The sequence below is a fragment of the Ictidomys tridecemlineatus genome, chromosome 15 (genome assembly GCF_052094955.1).
Source record: "Ictidomys tridecemlineatus isolate mIctTri1 chromosome 15, mIctTri1.hap1, whole genome shotgun sequence".
Lineage (NCBI taxonomy): Eukaryota > Metazoa > Chordata > Mammalia > Rodentia > Sciuridae > Ictidomys > Ictidomys tridecemlineatus.
Window position 1 is genome coordinate 35,198,996 of NC_135491.1, and position 22,956 is coordinate 35,221,951.

The following is a 22,956-nucleotide window of genomic DNA, read 5'->3' on the forward strand; positions in this document are numbered from 1 at the left end:
GTAGCTCTGAGGTAGAGCACCCTTGGGTTCAATCCCTAGTACCAAAAAAAAAAAAAAAAAAAAGAAAGAAAGAAAGAAAGAAAGACATTTATGTGTTGAAATTCTAATCCCCAAGGTGATGGTATTAGGAGGTGAGAATTCTAGTAGGTGAGTAGGTCACAAGAGTCGAGGTCACTGTTCATACTTGTGAACAGTATGAGTGTCCTTATAAAGGATGTATTGGAAGCAGAGAGAAATATTGGAGAGCTCTTTCATCCCTTCTGTCAAGCGAGGTTATGGCAAGAAGATTGCTGTCTGTGAACCAGGAAGCAGGTTCTCACCAGACAAGGAATGTACCAGCACTGTGATCCAGGACTTCACAGGCTCCAGAACTGTGAAAAATAAATTTTGTGTTGTGTATATGCCTTCAAGTCCTTGGTAGTTGATTATGGCAGCCCAAACAAACTAAGGCACATATTTTTTGGTATGGGGATTGAACCTAGGGGTGTTTTATCACTTAGCTACATCCTCAGTCCTTTTTATTTTTTGAGACAGGGTCTTGCTAAATTGCTGAGGCTGACTTCAAACTTGCAATCCTCCTGCTTCAGTCTCTCAAGCCTCTGGGATTACAGGCATGCGCCATCATGCCCGACAGACTGTCACTCTTAAAGTGGCAAGGAAAGATGATGATGATGATGATGATTATCATCATCATTATTATTATTTTGCACTGGGAATTAATCCAGGGCCTTTCACATACTAGTCAAGCCCTGAGCTACATGCTCAGCCCATTTTATTTTTTGAGATAGGGTCTCGCTAACTTGCCCAGGATGGCCTTGAATCTGCCATCCTCCGCTTTCCAGGGGCTGGGATTACAGAGTGTTCCACTGCTCCTGGTCACGGCCCCCCTTTCTGTTCTCCAAACGCCAAGCTGGTTTCTCCTTCCTCAGCCTTCACTTTTGCTCCTCTGCTCGGAAAGCTCTGCAGTCAGTCATCTGCAGGCGCGACTCTTCCTATCCTTCCCGTTCGGGCGGGGCTGTCACCTCCTCAGAGGGGCCTTGCTTGGCCACCCAGTCTCCCAGCACTCTGCCTGTTTTCTTCATAGCTCTCCTTATAAACCGCAGTTACTTATTATTAATATTTTGTTTCTCTCGCCAGCTGGAGACCTCCATGAAGGCCGTGGACGAGACTGTGTCCCCAGGGCCTAGAACAGGGCATGACCCTTCAATGGTACTCAATAAAATAAGGGGTAATAAATCTCTTACGCCCCCGGAACTGTAGATCGCTCTCTCCAGGCAGAGCCGACTCCCACCACGTGGGCGTGCCGGAGTGACCGCTCAGCCAGGCCCCGCCCCATCCCGCCCATCCCGCCCCGCCCCGCCCATCCCCGCCCCGCCCCGCCCCACCCCGCCCAGGCCCCGCCCCACCCCGCCCAGGCCCCGCCCCACCCCGCCCAGGCCCCGCCCCACCCCGCCCAGGCCCCGCCCATGTCCTTGTCCTCCGCCGCTGGTCTCCATAAAGTTCATTCGGCGGCGCGCCGCGCGGGGCCTTCTGGGAGCGGCCGCGCCGGCCAATCAGGAAGTGCGGGCGGGCGGCGCGAGTAGCGGCGGCCGCGTTCCCCGGCCGGACCCGGACGGCGAGGAAGGCTGCAGTGCTACTAGGTAAGCATGTAGCTGCGGCGGCTTTGCGACCGGGGCTTGTCCTTGGACACCGGACCCCGAGGTTGGGCGGAGCTCTGCCCCCACGCTGGGAGCCTTGCCGCTCACACTTGGCCTCACGGCAGTCGGGCACGCCGGAGCCGGCGACCACACCTTGTCCTACCGCCTCATCTAGGCGCCGGGCTGCCGTGTGGCCGCCCTGTTTCTGCACCCAGGGCCTCGGCCCCAGGACCCCTCCTTCCCCTCGTAGGCTCTGCCGCGGCGCGCCACACCTCCGCCACGTTCCGCGCCAGCCCGCCAGGCTCCAAACCTTGGTGAAGGGCCTGAGTACCCACTGACCACGCCCTGCCAGCTCGCGTGCCCAACACCCTGTCCCACACCTTGTACGCGAGCCGTTGCCTTCCGAGGGAAGGGGTCGGGGGAGACCACCCCATGAGCTTCTGTCAACCTTGGTTTGTCTCCAAGGAGTTGCTAATGATTGGAACCTGGAGGTGGCTCACCTTTCCTTGGACTCGCTGCATCCTTATCTTCTGCAAGGGCGATGCCAAGTATAATGGATCTGTTTTTTAAAAATCACAGGGCTGACTCCATGGGTCTTTGGCCAAAGTTTGGACGATCCGACGATTTGTCCCTCTGCTAGGGGAAGGAGATTGGCTCCCCCCCCCCCCCAGATGTCTTTGAACGCAAGCAGAGGTCACCTTTCGTCTTCTTTCTGGGGAGTAAGGGAGGGTATCCTCAGGCTTGAAGCTTTTTTTTCTTTCTTTCAACTCTTCTCCAGTGTGCATTTGTATTTTCCACATTTTCATTTTTCACTTATGTTGATATTATCCTGCTTTAACATAGACTAGCTAGCATCCATATTTATGTCTCCAGCTTAGGCTTCTGCTGACCTTCACCTTGCTGCCTATTTAATGTCTCCACTAAGATGGATGATAGTCGAATCAAACTGAGCATTGAGCTAGCAAGCTTCTCACCATCTCCTTCTCTAAAAGACTACTCATGCCATTTTTTTTTCCTATGCCAGTAATAGAAAAAAGGATGGCTTTTGTGTCATCTTAGCTGCTCTCTCTTTCTCATTTCACAGCTACTGCCTACAGCCCTGCCCCATCATCACCATCTCTCACCTGGATTATTGAAATAGCTTTCCATTTGGTCTTCTTACTTCTGCCCTGGTCCCTGTTTTCAGCATAGCACAAAGTGATCCTTTTTAAAACATAGGCCATCAAATCATATTCCCTCCTTACTTAATAAACCCTCCATTGAGTCCCATTTCAATAATAATAATACAGTGAGCTGTTCAGCTTTATATAATCTGATCCAATGTTGCTTTTCAAGCTCAAATTTTGCTTCCCTCCCCTTTTACTGACATGCTTTTGGCCTCAGGGCCCTTTACTTGCAGTTCAGTATCCATGTGGCTTACCCTCCCACTCTCAGGTCTTCACTAAGGACTTAATAACTGAGGCTTTCCTCACTTCTTGCCTTCCTTCATTGCTTTAGTTATTCTTGGCACTTGTATTTTGCTTATTTATCTTGTGTATAGTTTGTCTTTCTCCTCTAAAATGTGAGTGTGGGGAGGTTTATGTTTTATTCCAGGATGTGTGCCTAGCACCAAGGCTTGACACACAATAATATAGTTGATAAATAAGAAATAAATCAATGTTCCAAGTTGTAGGTTTGGAGAAAAAGTGGTGAATGAGACAATTCTGCTGTCATTGGACTGATGTTCCTGTGGAGGACACCACAGCAGTAAACATACACATATAAAATGTGGTCCCTGGGCTGTTTTACTAAAGGAGAAAGGGATACTTGAACAGAGAACTGATTGAAATAAGAGAGTGAGTCCTGGAGATATCTGGGAGCATTTCTGGCAAGGGCAAAGACTTGATAAAGAAAATAAGTTTATTTAGTTTTAGAGGCAAAGTCCAAGATTAGCTTGCCCCATCAATTTGGAACTCATGGCCTATGGCATGATGGTGGAACCCCATTTTTCCATTTCACAGATGAGGCTTGTGGAGAGTAATTACTTTGTCCAAAGTCACTCAACTAATGAGTGGACTTGCTGGCTGAATCTTAGGGGTGCAGTGGAAGGTTGGGAGAAATGGCATGGGCAAGGATACAAAGCAGTGCCCGTACAGGGATGGTCAGGGACAGAAGAAATCAGATGACTATGTATGGGGTTTATCCTGAGAGTTTAGAAAGTCAAAAGCAGTGTCTCATCTGAAACCCTGTGAGAGGGAGCCAGCCAGGGCTCTTTAGCAGGAAAATGATGTTGGAAAGGTTGAGGTGGCCACAGAGAGCAGGATGATGTGCAATGGGAGAGGTTAGAATGGGGGCCTACATGTTCTAGCATCTCAACAAATACTGGGGTTTAAAGGAAAAGACATCTGGCTAAGTGATGAGGGGGACGGAAGCAACAGAACATTCCCAGGACGTAAGTACCTTTGCCAGATAATGATTTTGGATTGTAAGTTTGGAGAATTAGGAATGTTTTCTGAATGTGCAGAATTTGATTTCAGAGTTTTTGTTAGGGAGTAGCAAGAGTGTAGATAATGAGGATCCTGCCTGTTTGCTTTCATTTATCTATGTGTGTTTGGTTTCTGAGCCCGGAGAGGGAGGGACATTTTATAAGAGTACAGTCTGAGTTATGCTCAGATGCAAAGGAGAAGGGTGAATAAAAATCAGAGAGAAGGTGCTGGGGCCAGAGTTGAGAAGAGGGGAAGGGTAACCAGGGGTAGTGGTGGTTGTGGACAGATAATTGAATGGTGAGATGTGGGATATGTGTGTATGTGTATAAAGGAGCGAGGGACAGAGATAGAGATACAGACAAATATAATTGAGAGAAAATGCACAGGTGGAGCCTGGAATCTTCAGGTTGGAATTGGAGTGCAAGGGTGCAGGTGTGGAGGTGACAGTTATTGTCATTGAGGATTCAGGGACAGTGGTAATGTAAGTACTCTGAAGTTGGGAATTTTGAACAGTCCAAAAATGGACAAATTATTAGGAGTTATATTAGGTCATGTATATAATTGAAAAGAATTCAGGCTAACAGGTATAAAATGAAAAGTAAAAATCTCTCAGCTTTAACTTGTGGTGATAATGCTAATTGTTTTCTTTTATGTTAATAATGTTTCTTGCTTTTCCTCCTAAAAACTGTTAACAGACCTTAATGGTGTGGCTCCATGATTTCTTTGCGTATTCACTCTTGTGACCATTGTCAACATTGAGATATAGAACATTTCCAGTACTCAAAGCACCTTTGTCAGCTAAGGTACCATACTGTACATTGAGTGGCTTAAACAACAGAAAAATTATTTTCTCACAGTTTTGGAGGCTGGAGGTCTGTGCATGGTTGGATTCTGGTGAGGACTCTTATTGGCTTGTAGATGACTGTCATCTTGCTGCTTATTTTCCTTACGTGACTTTTCCTTGTTCCTGTGTGTGGGGAGGCAGGCTCTCTGGTGTCTCCCCTTTCTAGATAAGGGCAGTAATTGCATTCTGAGGACCCCACCCTGAACACCTTACCTAAATCTCATTCCCTCCCAAAGGCATCTTCTCCAAGAACCATCCCACTCGGGGTTAGGGCTTCAAAAGGATTTTGAGGAGAACAGTTGAATCCATATTATCTAGAGAGTTCTGTTATACTTTCTTCCAGTAAGCATTTCTGCATGCCCCTAAGGATAACTTGTGTTCTGATTTCTAGCACCATTCCTGTTTTTAAGATCCATATGAATAGAATCATATTATGTTCTATTTTTGTGTTTGGCTTCTTTAGTTCTCCACTATGTCTGTGAAACTTATCTATTGACCCATGAAGCTGTAGTTTGATCTTTTCCATTGCTATGTGGTACCCCAGGGTGTGCATATAACACCATAAAAAACTCAGATGGGATAATTCTGTGAGGGGGAGGGACCTAGGCTTTTATTAGAACCTGATAAAAGGTTTAGTGCTTTTCTTACATTAAAAAATGCATATATTTCCAGGGTTTCCTAGTGCTTCTAATCTAGGTGTTGTGGCCTTCAGGACAAGAAACCTTTGTTTTACAGCAGATCTTCTCAAGCTGGGAACTATTAATATTTAGGGCTGAATATTTCTTTGTTGAAGGCTGTGCTGTGTGTTAAAGATGTTTACCAGAATCTCTGGCCTCTTAACTAGATGCCTAAAGTTGTGACAACCAAAAATGTCTCCAGATATTTCCAAATGTCCCTTGTGGGGCAGTTATCCCCAGTGGAGAATCACTGGTTTAGAGAGATCCAGGGCCAAAGGCCTTTTGGGGCAAACTTGATGATCTGATTCCTCATTGCCGGTTGTAAGATGGAGCTGGTGTCATTTCTAAGGTTCTGTGTGTAGATAATTTCTGTTACCTGAAAATGAGGCTGTTCCTTCTGAGGAAGCATAAAGTAAGTTTAAAGACTTCATAAAGTATCCCACTTTATGACCTTTTCATGGTGGGCAGACCTTTGGAAATTACCTGAGACAACCCCATCATCTTACCAGTGAGGAAACAGGTTCAGGGAGGATCCAGTCCCAGGGTCAGGGGGTGATGTGAGGTGGAGCCAGGCTGGAGTCCATAGTTTTTACTTTCCATATCGGCCTTCTCCTGGCTTGGACAAGGAGTTTATCAGAAGGTTTCTTATGTGGATTGTTTATGTTTCTACCTGCTACCAGGTTACTTTTCTTTGTTCGCTGAAGATCAGTCAATACAAGTGATATTTTATGTATCAGGAAAACCTACACTTTTCTTACTGCTAACACTGAGTCATTCAGGACATTATTGTTACTAAATTACCTAAGTTTTTCTTTTCTGTCTAGGTTAATTTATATTAGTTCTTTGTTTTGTCTAGAAGTCTGTCTTCTGAATTATAATGAAGTCTACTGTCTTTTTAGTCTTATGGGACTATAAAGAATTATTCAACAACTTTTTTTTTTTTTTTTTTTTGGTACTGGGGATTGAACCCAAGGATGCTTTGCCATTGAGTTACACCCCAGCCCTTTTTGTTTTTTTTTAATTTAGAGACAGAGTCTCACTAAATTGCCGAGGATATCCCTAAGTTGTTGAAGCTTTCCTTGAACTTGTGGCCCTCCTGCCTCAGCCTCCCGAGACATTGGAATTACAGGCCTGTGCCATGGTCCCTGGCCAACAACAACTTTTTTATTCTATTACTCTTTTATTCTTTTTCCATGGGCTCCTGGAAAAGTAATATCTATTAAGAGGTGTTTTTTTTTTTTTTGGTGGTTGTTGTAATTGACAGCCTTTAGGTACAGTAAAAAGTGGACTAATGTCTTCTAACCATAAAGAAGAGAGACAGTCAGAACCAATACAGATTGAGTACCCCTGGCCTCTAACCCCAAATCCAAAATACTTCAAAATCAAACTTACTGAACAGGGGCTGGGGTTGTGGCTCAGTGGTAGAGTGCTTGCCTAGCATGTGTAAGGCACTGGGTTTGATTTTCAGCATTATGTATAAATAAATAAAAATCTACTGACAATTAAAAAATATTAAAAAAAAAACACAGAAGTTTACTGAACAAAAACCTGATGCCACAGAAGAAAATTCCACACCATGAAACTTTGTTTTGTGCACAGAATTATTAAAAATATTGTATAAAATTGCTTTCAGCCTCTTTATGTTTTAAAGTGTGTTTTGTTGACAGACTTTTATTCATTTATTTATATGTAGTACCAAGAATTGAACCCAGTGCCTCACACATGCAAGGGAAGCGCTCTCCTACTGAGCCGCTATTCCAGCCCTCCTTCAGCCTCTTTTTATGTACATGAAACGTAAATGAATTTGTGTCTGGATTTATATATATCATATATCTCATTGTACATATGCAAATATTCCAAAATCTGAAGGGAAAAAAAATCCCAAATCTGAAATACTTCTAGCCCTAAGCTTTTTTTTTCTTTTTTTCCAACCTCTGTTAGGCTGTCTGAGCTGACCCTGATACATAGATCCTGGTTCAGTGCTTACTACCCATACATCCTGGCAAAATTACCCTCACTAGAACAGGTAGTAAAAATACTTAAAAATGATTAAGGTGTGACATTTGCTTTTCTTCTTCCCTCCTTAAAGTGTTTATTTGAAGAGTATATTTGAGGAAGATATCTATTCTGTATATGATGAAATCTGTCCTGTATATGTGCTTTTGACTTAATACACAGGATGCTAGAAGGAACTCATGTTCTTTTCAAGTATAGTGCAACATACTAGAACCCACCTGAATATATTTTTCTCCTTTATCACCTACAATCCAAACAGCCCAGTTGTCCAAGAAATACAAAGGGCCGAGATAGATAAAAGAGGAAAGACAAGGTCATCCATCTTTCTTTGGTGTTAAAGGAATCTCTCTTGAAGCAATGACTTGCAAGGGGAGCTATGCTAACCACTTTCCCTGCATTAATTTCAATACGAATGGTTCCCCACTTACCATGGTTTGATGATTTTTCAACTTTACAATGGTGTGAAATCAATATACATTCAATAAAAATCACACTGTAAATTTGGATTTTTTTTTTCCAAGCTACCAATATGACATAGTATACTCTGTTGAGATGCTGGGCAGTGGCAGAGCCAAACTCTCAGTCATACAGTCACAAGAGGAAATAGCAGATTCCACGTGTTCTGTGTTGCTAGGCCATGATGTTCTTTCAGTAGGTTAAGTGTATGAAATGCATTTTTGACTTATGATATTTTCAACTTACCACAGGCTTATTGAACATGATTCCATTGTAAATTGAGGAGCATCATATAATCAAATAATACTATTACCACTAATTGAAGAGCTCTAATTTTACTATATCCCCAAATATTGCCCCTTTCCACTGCAAAGACCCTGCAACTACCAAAATCAGTTAGGTCTACTATACTTTTTGATGTTGTCAAGCGAAGAGAGTTCATTTTTAGAAGTAGTAGCCAATATTGCTAGTTATACATTTTTTTTCTTCAAAATCTGCAACTAATGGTATTTTTTCTATTTAGGATTATTTTAAATTTTTAACTGATAATAAAATAAGTTTAAAAAAATACTTTAAACAGAATGGGTTAAGTAGAAGACTGGACTTTGAGCCCAAATCACTGGTTCAAATCCAGACTGTTCACTTAGTAGCAGAACAATAGGTGGATCAGTTTATCTCTGAGATAAAATCCAAATCTCTCCAACTCCTTCAAGGGGTTGCTATACACAAACTATTTTATAAAAAATGCTGATTTATACCAATGTAAAGTGCTGTTTTAGTTTTTTTCCAAAGTTGCCAACTTGGCAACATTTTATCATTTAATTATAAACATCCCTGGCTTCAAAAAATCTCCTAGAAAATATTTGACATTAAATCATAACTTAATCAAAACTTTATATCATTAAGAACTTCTGGAAGACAGAATTTTTTTTTTTTTAATGTATATCTATCATCCACTACAAACATGGCTTTTTGTTTTGTTTCATTACTGGGTATTGAACCCAGGGTGTTCTGTCATTGAGCTACTTCCCCAGTCCTTTATAGTTTTGAGATAGGGTCTCAAAATTGCTAAGTCTGACCTTGAACTTGGAATCCTCCTGCAAAGCCAAATAAACTAAGCAGGATTTTTTTAAAAAATATTTTTTATTTTGTTTATCTATCTTTAGGTGCTGCTGAGGATTGAACCCAGTGCCTCACATGTGCAAGGCTCTGCCACTGAGCCACAACCCCAGCCCTAAGCAGGATTTTTATACTTTTTACAGAGGGTCATTGGCCTTTATTTTAGGAGGGGCTTTTTTTTTTTTTTTTTTTTAAACCAAAGGAGGAGGCTGGAGGATGGAGGTGGGGAAACAGGAGGAGAGAAAAATAAAAGAATCCAAAGAAGGATATTTTATGATGTGTTCAAAGTACATGAAATTCAAATTTTAACATCCACGATTAAATTTTTATTAGAGGACATACATTTATTTATTTTTACATACTATCTATGGCTGCTTTCAGACTACAATGGCAGAGTTGAGTAGTTGTGACAGAGATGGCCCACAAAACCTAAAATAGCCACTATTTGCCCTAGGAGACTAGAAACTTGGCAAGAGTTGGTTGACAGGTCTAGTATGGGTAGCTGAGGCCTTTCATATGCCTCTTTGTCCCTGTCAGCTTTGAGGTTCTGAAGGCTCCACTGTTCTGGAGTATGTTCTAGAAGTAGCATTGGCCTGGGTCAAGAGAACTCTAGTGTAATGGTTATTTCTGGGATGATTCAGTGGTCTCTAGAGAACTCAGTCGTTCCCCAGCATGAGAGTCCACAAGCCCTGGGTAAATGTAAAGAGGTAGTCTTCTGTGGCTGATGCTTTAAAATAAACTGAAGAACTGATAATCGCAGAAAACAGATTCATAGACATTTTAATATAGTAAGCATGTACAGCATCAGAGACTGAGATTCAGATCACTTGCAAAATCCTGAAAGGGCCACTGTTTTAGAATACTGATTTTAAATGGTTTTAAAGAACTTAGCAGTTTGAGTATTTAAGTATCTATTCTTTTCTGGCTTGATTAAATATTTAACATGGTTATATCGAAGATGTATAAATGATCAGGTTTTTCACAATTAAGACTCACTTGTTAAAAGAAATGAACTGTAGGGCTGGGATTGTGGCTCAGCTATTGAGTGCTCACCTAGCGGACCCAGGTTCGATTCTCAGCACCACATAAAAATAAAGGCATTGTGTTGTGTCTATCTACACCTTAAAAAAAAAAAAAGTGAACTGCAATTATTTGTTGCATTTTTGCTCTGCTTTTATAATTTAGTTTGTTTCACCTTATATGCCGTTTGGGAATCCCACCCCCCATTAAGAATGTTGATGTGCCCCCAGAATGAATGTTTTTTGGACATTGAGTGACAGGTTAAAGCAGACCAATGTGAAGAGATGGGAATCTGGCCACTCCTTGCTTTAGTTCTGGGTGGGAACTGTCTCTCTAAAGCTGTGGACTTTAATTTTTTCTTTAATTTCCTCAGCATCCTGTAGGTGTGGGGAAGAGATCTAGATCTTGGGAACTTTCCACTAGGAACTTTCTTCGTTTTTAGCAGAGTAGCATGCCCTACTGCAGTCTCTGAAAACCAGTGGGTCATTGTCCTTTGTTTTAGGAGGGGCTTTTTTACTGAAGTGTGCTGCATGATCAGAAAAGCACACAGATCATGAATCTAGGTTGATGAATTTTAAGTGAACACACTGTTAACTAGCACTCAGAAAACCTGATTTTTCAGCCCCACCCCAAGGGTAATCAATCCATCTTCTAAGAGCAGTGATAAATTTGCCTTACTTTTAAAGTTCTCAGTGTCTTGGATAGTTGGCAGTTTGATTCTCTGGACTGTACCTTCTGTGATGCTCTGCAAAGCATCTTTCAGAGTTGCCAAAGGCCTCTCCTAATTGCACAAAGGCTTAGTCATTGTTGACCTATAAGAGTCCTAGTGCTGTGAGCCTGTCCTTGCTGACTCTTCCATGTCCAGACCCTACTTTGCTGCAGTTTTAAATCCCACTTCTGTGAATTCTTTATATATCTATATCTATCTATCTATCTACATAGATATAGATATAGACATATAGATAGATATAGTTAGTTGTAGATGGACACAATATCTTTATTTATTTATTTTTATGTGGTGCTGAGGATCGAACCCAGTGCCTCACACATGCAATGCAAGTGAGCGTTCTACCACTGAGCCACAACCCCAGCACCACCCACTTCTGTGAGTTCTTACTGTGGCTTCTTCCTGGCTCCCTTCTCCATAGCTCTCCAGATTTTCCAACACAAAGCTTGGATTTTGGTTTTTTTTCTCTCCTGGATCATTTGGACAATGCTAGGAAGGCTCCTCCCCCCTTGGGTTAGAATTGATTTAATGGCTTAATCTTTATTTTATGGCTAAATTGATATTTATTTTGTGGAGGGGATAAAAACTATAAGTTTATGAAATCATTAATTGAAAACATTTAATGAAATGGGATGATGACTACATCAAAGTATAAATATGAAAATTCAGTAAAACTTTTAATTTCTTCTGTTTGAGTTATAATGCAGGACAGATCCAATTTTTTCCCAACTGTGGTGTTATAATCCAAGTGTGATGCTACACATCTGTAATCTCAGCTATTCAGGAAGCTGACAGGAGACTCCTAAGTTCAAGGCCAGTCTCAGCAACTTGATGAGACCCTGTCTCAAAATAAAAAGGTCTGGGTATATGGCTCAGTGGTAAAGCACCCTGGGTTTGAGCTCTAATACCAAAAAAGCCCAAACAAAAAACAAAACAAACAAAAAACCCCAACAAACAAAACTGTGATATTAAATATATCTCTTTCTTTCCTCCCAAGCAGATGTGGGATATACTCAATTTTCTTTGTATTCTTAACCTGAGACATGTAGAAAATTCTTTCTACATCTACCTATTTATTCTTTTGGTTTGGAGTTCTGCTCACCTGAAAACTTGGCTATTCTAAAATACTACTGATTTTCATCTGGATATTTAGAGGGAAAGCACTTGTCTGAACCAAATGTGATCTAAATTCATGCCACTTATACTATTAGTGCCTTATGCTCTGCAGCCCCATAAATGTTAAGTATCAGTTGGTAGTCAGAAGGGAATGTTTTTGCTCAGGTCTCTGTGTGCCAGTGGATGCTGATTTGTCAGGGGAGGGCAGGAAGCCTTTGAGAAGGACAGATTTCCAACAAGTAGAGCAGTAAAAGCTCTCCAACTCATTTGACAAATGAGCACCAGGCATTGGTGCCAGACACTGTTCGAGGAGCTTGGGGTATATCAGTGGCCAAAACTCTGTCTCTGTGCAGTTTATCTTCTAGTGAAGGTGATTGTAAGGGAGATGGGGAAGGACTGGCCTGGAGTTTAGTTGCATTTTTAAATAGAATACTCAGAGTTGGCTTCAAAGGCAAGGTGACACCTGAGCTGAAACAAGGAATCAGCCATGAGTTAACAGGAAGAGGCTTTAGGTTAGAATGTGCTTGATCCATGGAGACCAGCAGGGAAGCCCCAGTGTGGCCAGAGTCCAGGCAAAGAGTGGCACTGGAGCTGGAGATGAATATGGGTAGTAAGGGGAACTGGGGCCCCATCCGCTGCACTCTGTTTTGTTTATGAGGTTTAAGCAGAGGAGGGGTATCATCTGACTGAATTTAAAAGGATCACTGGTTGTTAGGTTGGGAATACATTGTGGGAGGCAAGGTCTGAAGAATACCTTCCTGTCTACCATCCCCATTCTCCCACAGGCAGAGATAGCCTGTTACAGCCTGATTGTGTTGGGTCAAAAAAAAAATTTTTTTTTTCAATCATTTTCTAGAAACTTTGGTTTAAAAGTGATGGTGTTTTTGATTTTTTTAAATAAAGATTAAAAGTCAGCTTGAAACTTCATAGCCAAAGTGTTTTCATGTTTACTCCACTAAGCTATTTTTGCTCTAACCTCTTGCCCTTGCATTTAAAGTTAATGTCCTTTAATGCTCATTTTAAAAAGTCCTTATGTTTCTGCTGTGGATTTATGGCGGTAATGGTGCCCTTTTAACATTAACCTGTACTTCATAGCTGAGATATAATTATGTATTATATTAACATTATAACTATAATGCTAGATCAGTAAGATTTCATATATGCAATAGAAACCAGGGATTTAAAACAAAGAAGGGAAGAATAAGCAACAAGAGCTACTGTTTTAAGGAATTTCTTCTCCCTTTAAAGAATGATGATGATACATTTTATCTTGTATTGACTCAAATGGTGGTAGGAGTTAGAAACATTCTTTTGGACAGGGAGAATGTTTTTTTACTGGACCATCTTATAGAAATATGGTATGGTATATTTAAGAATCATAAATGTATGTTAAATAGCAACACTATTCATAGGGCTTTTCTCTAACATTTTGGAGAAACAGCTGATCTTGCTAATCATGTTCAGTCTAACAGCTAGCTGCTATTTATATTAGCAGAATTATTAGTAATATCTGTATTTTTAAAAGTAGGTATACTAACAATTAAGTCTAATGTCCTGAAGGTCATGCATAACGAATGGACACTGCCCTTAGTGATCTTGTAAGCTAAAGAACATGTGAATGGAGACCTGGGCAGGAGTAAAAAAGAAAGTCTTTGTGTTATTGATGATACAAGTTGTGTTAGAATAAATGGGGGTGGGGTTGGTCAGAAGAAGACCTGTGTTCTGATTCAGTTCAATCAAATCATAGCAGAGTATTCTGGGCATGGACTATAGTTGCCTCTGTCTCCTCAGGTGTCTCATGGGGTCATTGTGAGGATTCTGTGAGGTAAGACCCTATACACTGTGTGGCACCTTTTGGTATTTTTCTGAGACCATCGGAGGAGGAGGAGGTGGTGGTGGTGTGGAGTGCTTGATCTTTGATTCTCCTGGAGGGGGCTTCCATTTCTGTCTTCTGTAGGTTTGTAGAAGGAGTCTGGGATTGTGGTCTGCAGCTTAATATCTTTGCATTTGCTCTGGTAGCAGAAATCAGTCTTGGGGCTGTCAATATGCACAGAACTGATCTGTTACTTCACAGCCTGATTCATTTTCTGTGTCAGGCCTGTTCTTGGGCTATGTTCAGGAACAAATCCTGCTTGTTGATGAGCTGTCTCCTTTTCTATTTACAAAAAGACCTAGTGTTTCATTAAGCTGGTAACAGACTCAGGCAATATTTGAAGTCTATCTTTCCCTTGATTTAGGTCTTTTCTTTTTTCTCCCCCACCTAGAATCTGTGTTTCCAATGGATACTGAAGGGTTTGGTGAGCTCCTTCAGCAAGCTGAACAGCTTGCTGCTGAAACTGAGGGCATCTCCGAGCTTCCCCATGTGGAACGGAACTTACAGGAGATCCAGCAAGCAGGCGAGCGCCTGCGTTCCCGTACCCTCACACGCACATCCCAGGAGACAGCAGATGTCAAGGCGTGAGTACTGGTGGGGAGGCAGCGCTGGTTCTGAGTGGTTTCCGGGGCAGGACCCATTTCTTCTTTCCTGCCTTGAATTTGGATGCAGTCTGTGAATGACAGTCACAAGCCATATTCTCAGGAACTGAAGAGAGGTTTTGTAAACAGGTTGGCAGCCTTTGACTCCCTGCCTGTCTCGGGTTCTCCTGCCTGTCTGCCTGACCAAGCTCTGAGCCCATATCACAGGCAGAGATGATTGGGTGGGAAGGGACTGAAAGAACTCTGTCATGCAGAAACTGGTCACTGTTGTTCCTGTTTGGGCTTGCCAACTCAAGAGTCCTAAGTGGCCTATAATGTGTTAGTAGATGCAGATAAGTGGTACCTTCCAAGCTAGAAAGCCCTCAGCAATGAGCAAAATTTTTAAGGGTGTTTGGGAGAAATTGATGAGTACTCAGTGCTGAGAATCCATCTAAGTGGGGATGATTCTGTCTGCTTATTGTCAGTGACCCCAGAGGCTCCCTTTGAAAGGCCTTGAAATACAGTGCCTTCTAGCTGATTGTAAAACAGCAAAGTGGGTGAGCCCTGAGAGACTGCTACTCAGGGAAAATGCTGAGTAACCAGGGCAGCAGCTACTGCTTGTGTACTGCATCAGTTGGGTTGTCGATTCCTCACAGGTGTGTTTATAGTCTCCAGTGTGCCAAGCCTGGATCATATATGGGACTATAATCATGAATTAGGAAGGCATGGTCCTTGCCCTCAAGGAGTTTATAATTTGAGGGGCAGACCAGAAAAAACAAAACATTTTGCTTTTTGTAAGGAGTATGAAGTATGATTTATTGGTTACTTACTCTTTGTTAGAAACCTGATCTGATTTAAGATTTTGCCTGCACAGCCAGCATTAGTGCTGTGATCTCCGTCTAACAGTGGGACAACAACAAAGGCTCAGAGAGGCCAAGTAACTCAGATTCCTCACTTGGTGAGTGGTGAGACAACGTTCACACCCAGAGCACACGTTTCTGTAGTCCTGATGGAAGGGCCACAGTAGGATGAAAGGCAGATGCTAACATGATTTTATATGGGTCCAGAAAATCACTGAGATTTCTGTGCAGGAAATATAGTAAATTTTCTGATTTTGCCTTAGTTTTCGTTTCTTTTTTGTGGTGGGGGACCGGGATTGAATTTAGGAGCACCCAACCACTGAGCCACATCTCCAGCCCTATTTTTTTGTATTTTTAGAGACAGGGTATCACTGAGTTGCTTAGTGCCTCACCGTTGCTAGGTTGGCTTTGAACTCGTGATTCTCCTGTCTCAACCTCCTGAGCTTCTGGGATTACAGACATGTTCCACTACTTCCTGGCCTTAGTCTTCATTTCTTGAATTTGAGAAAGACTAAGTAGTGGTGTTGATGCAGGAACATTGTCTGTTTTAGATACTTAATACTGTTACAGGAGTGAGTATGAGGCCTACATTATTTTTTGCAACTGATCTTGAGAACTGAATGTTTTGGCCAGCTGTGGTGGTGCATACCTGTAATCCTAGCGGTTTGGGAGGCTGCCTCAGGAGAATCCCAAGTTCAAAGCCAGCCTCAGCAATTTAGCAAGGCCCTAAGCAACTCAGCAAGACCCTTTCTCTAAATAAAATATAAAAAAGGGCTAGGGATGTGGCTCAGTGGTTAAGTGCCCCTGGGTTCAATCCTTTGTACCCAAACAAATAAACAAACAAACAAACAATCAAAAAAACAGAACTCAGTGTTTTGGCTACAGTGTCAATAAGGATGTTGTGGGAATTTTTCAGTAGGCCTCTCCAGATTGTTATTTTTTAAAATACTAGTTGATTCTGGTTCTGTTGACATTTGTAAAAGCAAGTAAGAGGAACCCTGGCAGGGTTTTTTTTTTTTTTTTTAAACTATCTAGCTTTGGAGCAAAATGTAGCCAACTGTTCCCCCACACTGTTCTCCAAAGTTCCAGCCAGTCTTTAGACATTTCTGCTAAGCTGCCCTCCCTACAGGCCCCTTACTGCTGCTCCTGGCTGCCTGCAGCTCCCCCCAGCCTTAAGCATGTAGGCTCTGCTGTGTGCAGAGATGCTGCTGGGGCACCAGGCCTGGGCTGCCAGCTGAGTTGCTATAGTTATAATTTAATTGCATCAGCTTTACAGCCTATTAAGAGCAAAAAAGGAAAATGTTTTCTTGGTAACAATTATCAGTCATACTCTTTCTTGTAAATTTCCATTCTTCTTCATCTCTTTCTACCTTAAATTCATTATTTTAGGGAGGAGGAAGTTGGAACATTGAAAGAATGGGTATAGGGTGGGGCAAGAGTTTAAAAAGAGACCAAAAGGCTGATGACTGTATTTTTCCATTTTCTTGATAAGCAGAGACAGAAAGTGTGATGCGAATATTTTAGTACATGATGAGGGCTGAAGAAAGAACAGAATAGGAAAAAACAGTTTTAAATTAAAAATTTTGAAAGACAATTCTGTCTTTAAGATGTTAGTTTGGATTATAGATTTAAGACTGCATTGTTTTGTGCAGAATTCTTTTATTCATTTTATACTTTGTTGGATTTTGCATTTTGGGGAATGGATTTGATAGCTTTTTTTGCTTGTGTGTGTTTGATCTTTTTGAATTATTCAATTTTTTTCCCACCTAAAGAAGAGTATACATAATATTTAAAGGTGTAAACCAGGGGTTTGCAAACTCTAGCACATGAGCCACATCCAGCCTATTAAAGTTTTATTGGAACACAGCCATGCTAATTTGTTTGTGTATTATTATCTGTGCTGCTTTTGTGCTACAATAGTAGAGTTGAGTTGTTTTGACAGATTATATGGACTGCAAAGCCTTAAATATTCTTTTACAGAATAAGTGTAGTGACTCCTGGCGTAAATAATAAATTCGAAGAATATCCAAGTGCATATTACTCAGTTAAGATATATAATATTGATATCTCTGAAGCCCTCTCTAAGTGCTAATCATCCATTGCATCCCCCACTCTTCCTATCAGAGATGGCTTGCTGGATTTTTCCATTTAAATTCTGAAGCCAGACAACCTAGAGATGTACAAGAAAAAGCCAGCAGTCAATCTCCCTCTAACTTTATCTTCCAAGGTTACTAATGTTATTAATTTGCTTGTTCTTTTACAGTTCTTTCATGATTATATAAAGCATATGCAAACATTTTTTTGACCAAAGTTATATGGCAAATTATAACTTCACTTGTGATACTACTACTAAGCTTTTTCTCTAGGCACTTAGTATTTGTTGTGCCATGCACTTAATATGCATTATATAATTTCCTCCTAAACTTACCCTGTGAAATAAATAAAAAGGGTCAGATGGCAAGTGGACAACAAGAATTCAAATTCAGCTTGGTCAGTAAGAATCTTTTGACTTTTGCCATATGGCAAATTCCTGAAGGGTTTTTAGTTCCCAAAGGATAAATATCCTCCTGACTGGTCTGCAAAGCCTGAGAGATTGGAAGGGCAGGGATTATTATTCATATTTAACAGAAAAAAAATTAAAGCTTGCAAAAGTAATGTATGTAAGATTTTCAGTAGTAAATATTAAATGAGACTTGAACTCAGGCCTCCTGACTTTTTTCCTGTATCCCATGTATACTGGGAATAGCTTTTGTCCTTTTGCTCTCCTAGGACTGAAGTGTTTGACTCTAGTTTCTATGATTTTCTGCTTATGAGGCTGTCTAGCTCATAGGAACGGGGCATGTGAAGGCAGGGAACTTCAGAATTTTCCATCCTTAAAAACTGGAAGTTTTGTAAAACCATCTTTACCCTAGATTTCCTATCTCTTTCATCAACATTTCCTTGTCCCCTTCCTTCTTTCTTGTCATCAGAGTTTCTTCATGTGTTGGGTATAAGCCATAGAGTGCACATATGCTACCCATTTAGAGGACCATTCTTTCCTAATAATTCTAAGAGTGAATTTTTAAATTCTGAAGGTTTCAGCTTTACAGAAATGAATCAAACATTTGGGCACTGTACAGTTGCATCCTCACATATCACTAGTGGAGGTAAAGTACTATGGGACAGAATTTAGAAATAGCTAGGAAAGTTGACCCAGTAATTTCATTCCTAGGGCTCTATCCCAAAGACATACTGACAAAAATATGAAAAGTTTTGTGCAGACAAAACTTTGTAGCATTATTTGTAATAATAGTAAGAATCAGAAACAACTAAAATGTCCATCATTAGGGCACTGGTTGAATAAGTGGTATATCTATATACTGGAGTAGTTGGTCAGTAGTACCAAGGAACATACACTACAGTGAGAAAATACACCACTATGGAGTGATTATAGGGCATATTATTAAGTAAAAACTGCAAGGTGGAAGAAAGTATATAATAACTCTACCACTTATTTTGAAAAGCAGGTAAAAGACATCTGTGTTCATGGATCAGACAACTTAATATTAAGTTGTTAATACTCTTCAAAAAAAAAATTTTTTTTTTTTTTTGGTACCAGGGATTGAACCCAAGGATGCTCAACCACTGAGCCACATCCCCAACTTTTTAAATTTTTTTATTTTGAGGTAGAGTCTTGCTTAGGGTCTTGCTAAGTTGCTGAGGCTGGCCTTGAATTTGTGATCTTCTTACCTCAGCCTCCTGAGCCACTGGGATTCACAGGTGTGTACCACCATGTCTGTAGTACTCCTCAAATTTATCTACAGATTAAACAGAAACTCTTATCAGAATCTCAGTTGGCCCTTTTTTCAGAAATTGATAAGTTGCTCCTAAATGTAAGGGACCTATAATAGCCAAAACAATCTTTAAAAGGCAGAAGAACATTGGAAGACTCATACTTCCTATTCAGAACCTACTGAGCCGGGTGGGTTGGCACATGCCTGTAATCCCAGGACTCCGGAGACTGAGGCAAGGGGATTGCAAATTCAAAATCAGCCTCATCAATGTAGCCAGGCCCTAAGCAAGAGAACTGTCTTAGAGAGACCCTGTCTCAAAATAAAGATATAAAGGGGCTGTGGCTGTGGCTCAGTGGCAGAGCGCTTGCTTAGCACATGTGAGTCACTGGGTTTGATCCTTAGCACCATATACAAAAATAAGTAAATAAAATAAAGGCATGCTACCCATCTACAACTACAAAAAAATAATTAAAAAAAAACATAAAAAGGAGCTGGGGATGTGGCTCAAGTGGTAGTGCGCTCGCCTGGCATGCATGCAGCCTGGGTTTGATCCTCAGCGCCACATACAAAGATGTTGTGTTCGCCGATAACTTAAAAATAAATAAATAAATAAATAAATAATAAAAATTCTCTCTCTCTCTCTCTCTCTCCTCCCCCTCTCTCCCTCTCTCTCCCTCCCTCCCTCCCTCCCTCCCTCCCTCCCTCTCTCTAAAAAAAACCAAACAAACATAAAAAGTGCTGGGGATGTGGTTAAGCAGTTCATCACCTCTGGGTTCAATCTCTAGTACCAAAACAAAACAAAAAAACCCCAACAACCCCCCCCCCAATCTGTAAAAACCTTACTAGAAAGCCATGGTAATCAAGATTATATGATGCTGGCATAAAGATGTGAATCTGATATGTAGATTGATGGAACAGAATTATGAGTCCAGAAATTAGTCCATGTGTCTGTGATTAACTCATTTTCAATAAGGGTACCAGGACCATTCAGGGTTGAAAGATATGTTTTCAACTAATGGTGCTGGGACAACTAGATCAATTGAACTTCATCAAAATTAAAAACTTGTGTGATTCAAAGGACACTCTAAAGAAAGTTAAAAAAAAGCCAGGCCTGGCGGCATATGCCTGTGATCCCAGTAGCTTAGGAGGCTAAGACAGGAGGATCGGGAGTTCAAAGCCAGCCTCAGTAAAAGTGAAGAGGTAAGCAACTCAGTGAGACCCTGTCTGTAAATAAAATACAAAAATGGGGCTGGGGATGGGCTCAGTGGTAGAATGCCCCTGAGTTCAATCCCCAGTGCCAAAAAGAAAGTAAAAAAAAAAAAAATGTACAGAATGAGAAAATACTTGCAAATTATGTATCTGCTACAAGACTTGTATCCAGAATGTGTTTTTTAAATATGTATATATTTGTTGTTAAGGTGGACAGAATGCCTTTATTTTTATGTGGTGCTGAGGATCAAACCCAGTGCCTTATGTGTGTTAGGTGAGCGCTATACCATTGAGCCCCAGCCCCAGAATGTGTTTTTAAAAAACTCTTAGAATTGATTAACAGAAGACAAACAACCTGACTTTAAAATGGGCAAAAATATCTTTTTTTTTTTTTAAGAGAGATGAGATGAGAGAGAGAGAGAATTTTTTAATATTTAATTTTTTAGTTTTCGGCAGATACAACATCTTTGTTTGTATGTGGTGCTGAGGATCGAACCCGGGCCGCACGCACTACCGCTTGAGCCACAACCCCAGGCAAAAAGATCTTTATCCAGTATGGCAAATGAAAAAATGCTCAACATCATTAGCCATTAGGGAAATGTAAGTCAAAATACAGTGAAGTATCACCTCATACCTACCAGAGTAGTTGTAATCAAAAAGATACAATAAGTGTTGACAAGATGTGGAAAAAATTGAAAGCCTCACATACTGTTGGTGGGAATATAAAATAATTCAGCCTTGTTAGAAAACACCTCATTAGTTCCTCAGAAGGGTAAATACAGGTGCCATGTGATCCAGCAGTTTAGTTCTTAGATGTATATCCAAGAGATGAAAACATTTGTCCACACAAAAACTTGTATATGAATGTTCATGGATGAATTTTCTAATAGCTAAAAAACAGAAGCAACCCAAAAGTCCTCCAACTAGTGAATGGATTCATAAAATGGACATGGCTATATGATGGGATGTAATAAAAAGGAATGAAATACTAATACATGCTCTAACGTAGATGAACCTTGAAAGTCTTATGCTAATTGAGAGAAACCAGCACAAAAGATTGCATATTGTATGATTCTATTTATGTGCAGTGTCCAGAATGGGCAAATCTAGAGAGAGAGAAAAATAGGTTACTGGTTGCCAGGGGTGAGAGGATGCGGGAAAGTGAGAAGATGGGGGGAAGTGAGAAGTGATTACTAATGGGTAAAGGTTTTCTTTTTGGGTGAGAAAATGTTCTAAAGTTGACTGTGGTGATGGTGGTGCAAATCTGATTATACTTAAACACTGAATTATATACTTTCAATGGGTGGATTTTATAGTATGTGGATTTTATCTTTATAATCTGTTTTTAAAAAGCAGGTGATGCAAATGTATGTACATATTGCTAATAAAATGAAGGAAAGTATTTAAAAGTATCAGGATTTGTTTTAATCAGGTATGATAAGGCACAGACAGGGAAATGACTGTCGTGAAGGAAGTTTTTACTCACGGATCCCTAGAAACGGGTCCATACAGATCCACAGGGCCATACAGGAAGTCCTGGAATTGATCAGGAGAGGTGGCAGTCATGATTTTGAAAGATTTAGTCCTGAATATTATAATCCTGATGTTGAAATCCTGAGTGTCAAATTTCCAAAATGCATTCACGTGGGGGAAAGAAAAGGCTATATAAAGAGGGGCAGAAAGCCAGGTTCTGGAGATGGGGTTGACCATGAAATTCAGCAGCCATGAAACCTCAGTTTAAAAATTCATCCTCTGTCTGCATTGGCAGTCTTATGAAGTACCAGGAGCTTTTAATGATTTAAAGTTGCATTGGCCTGAAGAAGCCAGCAGTTTCCGACTAGTTTGAAAATAATTAAGTGCATGGTAGGACAAGAGGATATTCATACAGTGGTGTTTCTTGTCCATCACTATTGTTGTTTCTGCCAAACTTGTGGTCTGATGCATAGAGAATGGACTTAACTTTTGTCTACCCCAACAACAAAGAAGTATGGCATAGAGGATAGGAAGACATAGTAGGGAATGATTATGTCAACACATATCAGATCATGGAAGAATTTAAAAAGAGCAGCATCACATGGAAAATGAATGTGAATGAATTCTTTAAGGGGAGCCATGTCCTAAAAGAAAAATAGCAGCTATCCATTTTCATGCAAAACTTCAAGATATAGTTAATGGGCTGGATTTGTGGCTCAGCTGTCTGAGGCCCTGGGTTCCATCCCCAGCAGTACATATTCATTCATATTCTCTCTCTCTGTCTCTCATATGTGTGTGTCTGTGTGTGTGTGTGTTATATAATATAAATATATATACTTTTTTTGGTAATGATCATGAAAGTTGGCCAGCAGTAATAGACTTTGAGAGAGTCTGGTGGTCCATTTTCAGAATACAGTATTTATCCTTAAATGTAAAATTACTGAGGGTATAAGAAAATCAGCTAAAGTGGAAATAAAACAACTGGTTCCCAGCAGATAACACCTGAGTGTGACAGATTCACAGCCCCTTGACAAACAGGAGGCGAGGGGGAAGGGGTCAACCTGACCAACAGAGATAAACTTCACATAGGCTAAAATGCACTTAATCCCA

At 40.8% G+C, this 22,956-nt stretch overlaps 1 protein-coding gene across 1 annotated transcript in view; it reads left to right on the forward strand.

Moving 5' to 3' along the window:
- Positions 1-1,498: 1,498 nt before the first annotated feature.
- Nup93 (nucleoporin 93) overlaps positions 1,499-22,956 on the forward strand; it is a 97,616-nt gene continuing 76,158 nt past the window's right edge. Inside the window, exons 1-2 of the mRNA XM_078032354.1 lie at positions 1,499-1,636; positions 14,338-14,534. Coding sequence (XP_077888480.1) covers positions 14,356-14,534 — 179 coding nt within the window. The 5' untranslated portion in view covers positions 1,499-1,636; positions 14,338-14,355. The remainder of the gene's footprint in view (positions 1,637-14,337; positions 14,535-22,956) is intronic.